Here is a 10,431-nt window from a genome sequence, read left to right as displayed (position 1 = left end):
CGTCTCAACCTTTATTGAGGGACTACAACCCTCATTTAGGATCTGCGTTCCTTCACGAGGGTTTTGTCAAGTGTTTTGTAACCCTCAGAACACCCTCGAGGATGAGGGACTCGACAAGAAAACCTTTATTAAGGGTTGGTAACCCTCGTTGAGGGCCTCCTTCGTCAATGACTCTTCGTCTTAGACGAGGATTATTGTTGGTGGTTGGTGTCATGCAAATGGAGATGAAGTTGGAGATAATGAAGTAAGATTGGAGAGTTTCAATATGAATATCCCTTTGGTATTTCTGTTTTCGCATAACCTGATAACTCTTTAGATTTCAGTCATCACAACACTTCTCTCTGTTCTCTGCCATCGCTTGGTATAGTGGTTGGACACATACTCCGTGAAGGTTCCAGATTCGATTCTCATGGAAATGGAAATATAAATAGAAACAGAAATCCACAATTAACTAAAGTAACGTAGATATAAGAATGAACGGACTTTCAGACCGTAAGATGATTTTAAAGGTCTTTATATAGTACTATCGAAGTTCCCCTCTCTCTTGTTCCCACATTTTGATAGACACATACAAAGCAAATTCCGGATTTTATTGTTTCATAATTCATCCTTTCCGTAGGTATTGAATTTGAGTTATTAAAAAGTTGTATAAATAATAAATTTGTTGGACTTTATGCTCTTCAATATATTGCTGGGCTTTAGGCCCCTTTTACGGTAACAATGTCTTTCTAATGACTAAATTTGCAGAAAAAAAAAAAAATTTCCTGGGTCTCAAATCAGATTAAAAGTAGGGCGTTCTTACTTGTTTCACTAATTCACTTGGAAGAGGAATTAGTTTACCGGAGATCAGGGTTTCTGCTCTTCACTTAAGGTGTGTTGAATCCTAGCTTCAGATTGACCTAACCAAGGGTAGGATGTGGTTCTCAGATTCCAACTTTTTTTCTTCTTCTTCCTTATATTGCATTCTGACGACGCTCCATTAATTTTATGTAGATCAGAACGAAGAAATCATCATCATAATCATAATCAATTGAAGTAAAATCAAGAAATGGTAAAAGGAAACGAATCTGGTTTTTCGAATTTTAATTTTTCTAATTAGATAATTTGATTTTATGGTCAGTGATTGTGAATTCTAAGTATGATTTTGGGGATTTTTTGCAGTCGGCTCTTTTTAATTTCCATTCTTTTTTGACGGTGGTGTTGTTAGTAATCTGTACTTGCACTTATGTGAAGATCCAATTTCCTACCATTCTTCAACAGAAAACAGGGTATGTTTCATTCTCATCATTCTGATTATTTCTTGATTCTAGGGTGTAAGTTCTTCTCTACATTCCTTGTCATAGCATAAACAACTAAATTAGGGCTTTTTCATATTCCCTTTTATTTGTTATTATTTTAGAGTTTGATTACTTAATTGAAGTAGAGTGACATTTATGGATTCATTTTTGAAATTTCCGTTTTTCGATGGAGGTCATACATAATACAAGTAGTCCTTAAATTGAGGAGACAAACTAGTTGATAAAGAACTTCAGTTTGAGCGTTGCTCGATTGATTGGGTTTAGTTTTAAGAATATGCAGTAGTAGAAATTTGGGAGTTCTTTCTTATGTCAATATGAAGGTATTTTCATGAAGTATTGCACTATTAAGAGTTAAGGTAGCATCATCTCCAAGTTGGCGAACGACTCACAAATATGAAATGTTGTATTCTTGTCTTAGTTATGTGTTTCTTTTTTTTTTTGAGTTTGGGAGGCGGAGGAAAGGGTTTGGCAAAGGCTACACGATAGGAAGTTACCAATTATAAGTTATGTTGTTAGTTTTAGTTGGATTTAGGCATGTGTTTTCTTTATAATTGACTTTGGCCTATTTACTCCTACTAAATTGTAAGCAAGAATAAACAGATCAGGTTTAGTTTTCCAGTTCAAAAGAGAATGATCAGGTCTGAACTTGAGAAAATAGTAAAGAAAAAAAAAAGAAACAAGTCAGAGAGCAAGAACAGAAAATCCGATAATGGTTTTGCATGGCCAATTAAGATTAGCCATGTTGTTTCGGTTATATATGTAATGTATCTAGCGTTTGGAGTTTAAGGTTGTTTCTAGAGGAGAGAGAAGCTCTGACACAGGTAACTTTTCCGACGAACGCGGAACACACACCAAACCTAAAGATCGCAGCTAAACCGTTCCACCGCTAACGCCACTGCACTGAATCTTCGATTCTGGTATAGCGCCGACCGGTTAACTGAGTGCATCGATAGGACAAAGTGTGTTGGGTGCTAATCGGAGAAGAGGTAGTCCCTAGCTAAGGTCCGGAAGCAATTCTTCCCTGGAGATCGCAGGAAACCAGCCCACCGCTACTGCCATTGCACAGAATCTTGGATTCTGGTATAGCGCCGTCTGGTGACCTGAGTTGCATCAAAAGGGAGTACCATCTCACCGGCCTCAGTCAAAGACAACCATGAACGGTAAAAATATCAGAATAGAACATAAACGTTATCTTCTCTCTAGGTCTAGATATGGTAGGTGTGGTGTGTCTGAGCTCGGTTTCTTTAGGGAATGGAGTATTGATCTTCCGTCTTCTGGTATAGTGAGTCTGTCTGACTTCTTATCGGAGTTGGCTAAGGATAGAGACAGAAATATTCTAGACAGAAAGATGTCTAGATTTAGAGATGGCTCCTCTCTCTGGTTATGGGAAAGTATGGTTAACTCCAGAGGCGAGTTCATCTGGGCTCATAGGGTAGGGGAAGGTAACAATAGTAGGAAGTCGGTCTGCATCCCAATGGGGATTAAAGCCAGTGGATGGAGGCTTATGGCGGCGGAGTTAAAGGCTTTGGTGGAGGTTGGTTTTCAGGCCAAGAAAGCAATTCCGGGTAACATAGGATTGAGGGTGCTTCCATCCATTCCTTACTCTAAGATCCATCTGGGGAACAGGATAACACCAAATAAAGTGGCCATCAGCAACAGATTTGACGTCCTAGAGGATACCGAGGTGGAAGAGCAACAGGTGACGGCGGCAGCAGCCGGCGTGGCTAGGCCTGCTCCAACGGCTGGGAATACGATAAGACGTCATAAGGAGAGGACACATGCCTATAAAGTTCAAGTTCAGCAAGGAGGTAAGTACCATAACTCTTTCGTCCCCAAACCCTCTTCTCACTCCTCGAAAGGACCTTCTCTTTCTCCTTCCTCTTCCTCTTACCCTCTAATGGCTTCGTCCAAGATTCATTTGGTAGACTGGTCCAAAACCATGGTTGTGTCGGTTGAATATCATGACAGTAGGTGGAAGGATGTGGAAGTGGTTGTTAGGAACATCATTGGCTCGTCGGACTTTGTGGTACGTCCGTTCACCGACGAGGATGCAATTATTTGGTCTAAATCCTCCCTTGAGATCCTGAAGGAGGTTAGGTCGGTGATTCACCCTTTTGCTAGGGGTTCGATTTACTTCAGGCCCTGGTCTCCAGACTGCAATTCGGTGGTCATCACCCAACAGTTGGTGGAGGTACGAATGTATGGTATTCCGTTTAATCTCTGGAACGAAAGAGTTTTCTCTGATCTGGTAGCAGATTTAGGGGAAGTTGTCGAGATTGGGGAGGATACTCTGTTTCTGAAAAACCTCAAGTTTGCTTCAGTTAACGTGGAAGTTAAGAATGGGGGAAAGTTGGCTGAAACAAAAGTTCTTTTAGTGGATGGAGTTGGCTACAACATAGATTTCAAGACCATCACTATCTGTGAGAAGCATGAGAGGATCAGGCACCACAAGGATACGGCGACAGTATCGGAACTTCCACCGCCGGCGAGTGATCAATCATTCCCGGAGAAGAGGACGGATAATGACAAAGGAGACAACGTAGGACGGTCGGTGGGTGGAAGCGGCAGTAAGGTGGGCGAAACTACAGTGAATCAGACAGAATCGGTTGCAGAGGAGACAGAAACACCTTTTGTCAGAGATCCCAGGAAAGGAAAAGCACAAGCGGGGACGGTTATCCAGCTCGACCCAGATGACATTTCAAAAAAGTTGGCGGGAATGAAGGATATGATTGGAATTGAAATTCGTCAAGAAATGGTCAAAGCTATGACCGACCTGGTGAACAGTGCAAACAAATGGGCCAAAGGAATTAGCTATGTTAGGAAACGAAAAGGAACATCCCACTCGTCTCCTAAGTCTAGAGAAGGCCCTAAGAAGAAAGTGGTGCGGAAATCATCAGGTATCAAGATAGGAGGTAAGGACGTGGATCCTAAAGATGAGGCCCAAGCAGAGGAACCTGCTAAGAAGTTTGTTATCATGAATGAAGATGAGAGGATGGAGCACCTCCTTCGAACCGGAGCTAATTTGGGATTCTCAGGGGGGAAGAGTATGAGAGGGTGATCCAAATCCTTCGGGAGGATAACATTGAGGTGGGTTTTAAGAACAAAGATACCACCGGGGATGAGGAAGCCATGATAGTAGAACCACTCTCAGTCATCGCCCCTCCATTAGGTCAGGAGTTAGAATGCAGAGCGATCGTACCTTATGTTGGTTCTGCGGACCAGGAACCAAATGAAGGATCTAGCAGAGGCAAAGGCAAGAAGAAGAAGAAAAGAGTTGAGATGAAGAAAGTCTTTTGGGGCTCAGCTGACAGGAAGAGGAAGTCCAAGAGGGTTAAGAAGGATAAGAAGAACTCAGGACAAGGGGATGAGGATGATCGATGCCCCTGAACATTCTTAGTTGGAATGTAAGGGGCTTGGGTAAGCCAGGCAAGAAGCTAGCAGTACGTAGACTAGTTAGACAGTTTGATGTTTCGTTGTTATGTATTCAAGAGTCGAAAGTTAGTGAATTTCAGCCTTCTTTATTTCGTAGTCTGTGGGGTTCTAATGTGTGTGGGTGGGATGGGATTCCCTCTGAGGGTGCCTCAGGGGGTATTTTGTGTCTGTGGGATTCACTTGCCTTGTCAATGTGTGATGTATTGATTGGCAAGTATAGCATCTCTCTTTTGTTTAAGAATATGAATGATAATTTTGAATGGGTTTTTACTGGTGTCTATGGACCTTGTGTGAACTCCATGAGGAAAGATTTATGGATCGAACTAGACTTAGTAGCAGCAACTTGGGATAAACCCTGGTGTGTAGGTGGTGATTTCACCGTAATCAGATTCCTTCATGAAAAGAAAGGCAACTCTACTATCTCACCTGCTATGAGAGATTTTGGAGATTGGGTTGATAGGAATGCTATGTTAGACCTGCCCAAGCAAGGCCTGGAATTCACCTGGACAAACAATTAGGAATCCCCTACTTTGTGTGTGTTGGATAGATTTTTGATCAATGGGACTTGGGAGGATAAGTTCCCTGGGGTTGAACAAATTGTGTTACCCAGACCCACGTCAGACCATACTCCCCTTTTGCTTCGAGCTGAGATCGATCAGACCAACCCCCCACCTTTCAGGATGGAGGAGGTGTGGATGTTGGATAAAGATTTCAAGGACAACATAGCTAGTTGGTGGCAGGAGGGTCCTTCTGGAACCTCAGCTGGGCACACACTATGGTCCAAACTCCAGTTCCTGAAAGATAAACTCAAATCCTGGTCGAGAGAAAAGTTCAGATGTTTCTCTAAGGAATTCAATGAGTTGCAGAATGGTATTAAGGATTTAGAGGTGAAAGAGGAAAGCCAAGGTCTATCTCATAGTGAGTTCACTTCAAAGAACCTGATGAAGGCCAGTCTGGATAAGTTACTTAGCCTCGAGGAGATTAGCCTAAGACAGAAATCCAGGTCACAGTGGTTGAAAACCGGGGACAGGAACACATCATATTTCCATAAGATAATGAAGTGCAGGAAAAGACAAAACAGGATAAGTGTAATTATGAAGGAAGAGGCAGCAATCTCTGAGGAGGAGGAGATCAGAAGGGAGGCTGTCACCTACTTTAGTAACTTGTATGAGGAACCGAGGTTGTGGCGTCCAGGCCTAGACAATATGCACCTTCCCTCCTTGTCTGATGTAGAAGCTAACCTTCTGGAAGCAGATATATCAGAGGAGGAAGTGATGTGTGCACTTAAGGAGCTAGCTAAGGACAAGGCTCCTGGGCCGGATGGTTTCCTATATCCTTTTTTGTGAGAACATGGGATACCATTAAAACCATCCTGATGGAAATGATATGTGAGTTTATGTCAGGAGCTCAATTCCACTGGAGGCTGAATCATACTTTCATTGTACTTATTCCCAAAACCCATCATAGCTCTAGCTTCAAAGAGTACAGACCAATCAGTTTGGTGGGAGGAGCCTATAAGATTGTCTCTAAAGTCCTGGCCTCAAGGCTGTCTAGAGTCTTGGGCAGCCTAATTTCACCTTTCCAGGGAGCGTTTGTCAATGGCAGACAGATCCTGGATGGAGTGTTGATAGCTAATGAGTTGATTGACTCCAGGAGGAAAGCAGGCACCAGTGGGTTAGTAGTGAAGGCTGATTTGGAAAAGGCATATGATAGAATTAGTTGGGATTTCTTATACAAAACTATGGAAAGAATGGGGTTTGGCTACAAATGGAGAAGCAGGATCTACTCTTGTATTTCGACTGCAACCTTTTCTGTCCTGATTAATGGTAGGCCTTCGGAGGTCTTTCAAAGCTCTAGAGGAATTAGACAAGGGGACCCCCTGTCTCCCCTTCTATTCTTGCTAGTGGCTGAAGTTCTTAGTCAATGCCTGCAGGTAGCTGGGAGAGAAGGTTGGGTAAAAGGTTTTAACGTGCATAATGGTGGGGAAAGAATTAATCATCTACAATTTGCGGATGATACCTTATTCTTCATAGATGAGGACGGTAGCCAATTAAGGTTTCTGAGAGATATCCTCATATGGTATGAAATTTCATCTGGCCTTAAGGTGAACATGCTGAAATCTTATATATATAGTGCTACCAAAGTGGGCGACCAGAATATGAATCACGAAATGATTAAGGAATTTGGATGCCAAGTTGGTTGCCTACCTACATCTTATCTTGGATTACCCCTGGGAGAGACCTATAAGTCTAAGAAGCTTTGGGATCCTGTTCTAGAAAGGATCAACAAGCGATTAGCTGCATGGAAAGGTCATACCCTGTCTAAAGGGGGCAAGATAACCCTCCTTAAGTCAGTTCTCCAGGCTTTACCAACTTATTACCTGTCTCTGTTCTCAATACCTAAAGGGGTCCTTAAATGCATTGAGCAGAAGATGTGTTCGTTCTTTTGGAACAACAATTTGCAACAGAAAAGTCTTCATTGGATGAAGTGGAAGCAACTTTCTACCAGCAGAGCTAAGGGAGGTATGGGGGTAAAAAACTTAGCACATATGAATCAAGCCCTCCTTACCAAATGGCTATGGAGAATGGATCATGAGAAGGATCAACTGTGGCAAAGGGTTATAAGTTGCAAATATGGTAGGAGCCATAAGGAATGGATAGATAAATGTAAAAGAACTTCCTATGGATGTGGCGTCTGGAAAGGTATTTTATCTAATGTGGGGAAGTACCATAGCCTTACTAAGTGGAGGTTAGGTGACGGGACAAAAATTGAATTTTGGACGGACTTATGGCTGGGGACTGAAACGTTGAAATCTACTTTCCCTAGTATCTATAGGCTGGCTATGAGACCGAAAGCAACTGTGGCAGAGGTTTTCAACAGTATTAGCAGGGATTGGGACATAACAGTTAGAAGAAATTTGAATGATTGGGAACTCCAACAGTATGTCCATCTTTTGCAAATCCTCCATGAAGTCAGTTGGGGAGAAGGCACAGATACAAGAATATGGCGCTTTGAGGAGAAAGAGCCACTATCTGTGTCAAATTGCTATAAGAGATTGGACATAGATGACAGTCTGCTTGAGCAATGCGTCTCTAACTATGTGTGGCTAAAAGCTCTGCCTCCTAGGGTGGGTTTCTTTATGTGGGCAACTTTGCTGCGCAAAATCCCCACGGTGGATGCTTTGAAAAGAAGAGGATTCCAGATACCTAACAGATGCATCTTATGCAAGACAGAGGAAGAATCGATGGAGCACTTGTTTCTGCACTGTAAGGTGGCCTCAAACCTGTGGAGCTTCTTTATTCAATCTATGGCCGGCCAATGGTGTACCCCTAACTCTATTAATCACATGATCACTCAATGGGATGGGCTTTATAAGAAAAAGCATAGAAGGGAGGTGTGGCAGCTAGTCCCTGCCGCAATAATATGGAGCATCTGGAGCGACAGGAACAACAAGATTTTTAGAGAGAAAAACCTTAACTCTTCAGTTGACATTGAAGATGTGAAGGGCACAATCTTTGCTTGGATTAGGAGAATAGAGAAATATAAGAATGTATCTTATCTTGAAGTAGTATTAAATTGGGATACTTGGATGATGTGAGACATCGCCCTTGTATCCCCAACTCTTGTAAATAGTTTTTCTCCTTATATATTCAATCTAATTTTCAAAAAAAAAAAAAATGTATCTAGCGTTTAAGCAAATTATTGTATGATTTGCTCAAGTCCTTAAGTTATAAACCAGATTAGTGGCCATAGTGCTTGGAGTAGTTAGCTTGAGTGCTTAACCATGATTCATGTTGATTATCTCATATGACGATACTGCGTTTAAGTTTAACTACTAGGAATCATGAACTCAGTGTTGGTAACTATGAACTAGTATAATTTTAATTTGGAGTCGAAAAAACTTGAAGTGTCACTCCCTTAAAAGCCTCACTCAGGGTTTCCTATATATCCTAGGGCATTAGAGCAAAACCATGTTATATACAGCTCGATATGAATCAAACATCTTCTTTTCTAGGTCTTGTTCGACATGCTCTCTGGGAATATAATTGGACAGTTTTTCTGAAAAAACTCGTTAGTTCTAGATAAATTTATTAAAAACGATTACGTATAATGAATATTAATTGTCTAATCGATCTTCACTTTTGGCAGGTTCCGAGGTTTCTTCTGGAAAGCAGCTAGAATAGGTAGACTTCTATTTTCTGTTGTTTTATTAAATGTTTTTCTCATCTTTAAATTCCACGTTATTTGTATATTTCTCTTGCTGTGCCATGGCTATAATGTTAGTGTTATGCGGAACTTGCTTGTTCTGGGTCGTGAAACCCTAATCGTAGGTTACTTTTTCTTGTTAACAAGTCACTTGTGCTTTACCACTGTCAAATTGTTTCGAAATGGCATAGTATGAAACATTAGAAGTCGTTGAAAGTCACGTGTAACTTGGTGAAGGTTCCAGCCTTGATTGTAGCAATCACATGAGAATATGTGGTCTTGACTCTTGAATCTGCCAAGCTCTTTATTGCATTTATCAACAAGATCTGGACTGAATAATACATGAACCATTTATTTACCTTATTGCTATGGTCTTAGAGATAGGATAGCTAGTAAATAATAACGTTCAACGAGAGTTCTTGAAATCTAAACTGTTATTATTCAAAATAAGTTCATCCATTCAGGCAACCGGGAGAGCGATTTTTTCTATCACCAAGCACTATACATTCGCAGCTGAGGAAGGGTCAAAATTATAGAGCATGGATGCCAAAAAAGTTATTAACCTACCCTCACACTGACACTTGTAGATTGTATTATAAGTACAAAGTTTAAGAGTCTCCAAATCCCATTAGATTATAACCTGATGAGTTTTCGATGCAGTAGTTTGTCCAATTGACCTCATAGTCCCCTAAATAACTAAATTGGCGGTTCTGTGACTTAGTTGTTGGAGAATTTTATTTTCTTTCACTTGAACTGAACTCTTTTGCTATTCCTCTTTCCATTATCCCTCCCAATTAGAGGAGGCCGACTGATTGTTCCGTTGATGGTGGGGGGAAGGTCCCTTGGATAAAATAGGGGCCCAAAACGTCTACTCGACTTTCTTGGAAACGCGACATAAAATTCCCTGAGAATGTGTTTTGATTCGTATCTTCTTGCAGTTGGTCGTCATTGATTCTACTCTTAATAACTTAACAGGCATAACACTTTATATTGATGAAAAACAGGTGAACGACTGAGTCCCTGGGTGGCGGTTGGATGCTTCGCTATGGGCGTGTCAATCATAGTATTTTAACCATTCCAGATTGTACTCCGACAAGGTATTCACTTCGTGTATCAAGAATTCATAGTTCTGTCCAAAATGTATTACAGCACCTTCTCGATTGCAAACAAGTATACGATTTTTCATCTCTGAAACTGGTAGAGATTTTTACGAGTCTTAAATGATGATAACATGTGATTTGCCATGAAATTCTCTAATTTAGGAGTAATGGACTAGTTTCTCTGTGGATAGTGTTCGTTTTGCTTTAGGCTTTGATATATCAGAGTGGCAACAGTTTGTGATTCTGTTGCTATTTGCAATGAAAATCGTTTCTGGGCACGGAGGTTCATATGAAAAACTGTGAATCTAATTTGACCCAATTTACTTGATTAGGTTTGAAAGCGGCATAATTGTAGGGCGTAGAGGATGAAGTCTTTATTTTTGGCCCCTCCATCT

General features: G+C 41.2%; 1 protein-coding gene across 3 annotated transcripts; it reads left to right on the top strand.

Moving 5' to 3' along the window:
* The first annotated feature begins 722 nt into the window (after positions 1-722).
* Positions 723-10,204, top strand: LOC147544846 (uncharacterized). Of its 3 annotated transcripts, none has more exons than XM_086636128.1 (5): positions 723-909; positions 994-1,051; positions 1,162-1,268; positions 8,880-8,914; positions 9,941-10,204. In XM_086636128.1, exons 2-5 carry the CDS (start codon positions 1,049-1,051, stop codon positions 10,006-10,008), a joined length of 213 nt encoding a protein of 70 aa, XP_086492254.1. In that variant the 5' UTR covers positions 723-909; positions 994-1,048; the 3' UTR covers positions 10,009-10,204. The 3 variants fall into 3 exon arrangements, with proteins under 3 accessions (XP_086492254.1, XP_086492256.1, XP_086492255.1); XM_086636130.1 differs by having other exon boundaries at positions 799-871; XM_086636129.1 differs by having other exon boundaries at positions 815-909; positions 999-1,051.
* The last annotated feature ends 227 nt before the right edge of the window (positions 10,205-10,431 follow it).

This window comes from Eschscholzia californica, unplaced genomic scaffold (genome assembly GCF_041429995.1).
Source record: "Eschscholzia californica isolate CP2 unplaced genomic scaffold, dmEscCali1.0.p SCAF_4, whole genome shotgun sequence".
In the NCBI taxonomy this organism is placed as follows: Eukaryota; Viridiplantae; Streptophyta; class Magnoliopsida; order Ranunculales; family Papaveraceae; genus Eschscholzia; species Eschscholzia californica.
The sequence above is the reverse complement of the archived record's forward strand: the minus strand, read 5'-3'. Positions and strand labels throughout refer to the sequence as shown.

Excerpts from the sequence above, each read along its gene's own strand:
- LOC147544846 (XM_086636128.1), top strand. Across the intron at positions 1,269-8,879 it reads ATTCTTCAACAGAAAACAGG|GTTCCGAGGTTTCTTCTGGA; the intron begins GTATGTTTCATT and ends CACTTTTGGCAG. Across the intron at positions 8,915-9,940 it reads CTGGAAAGCAGCTAGAATAG|GTGAACGACTGAGTCCCTGG; the intron begins GTAGACTTCTAT and ends GATGAAAAACAG.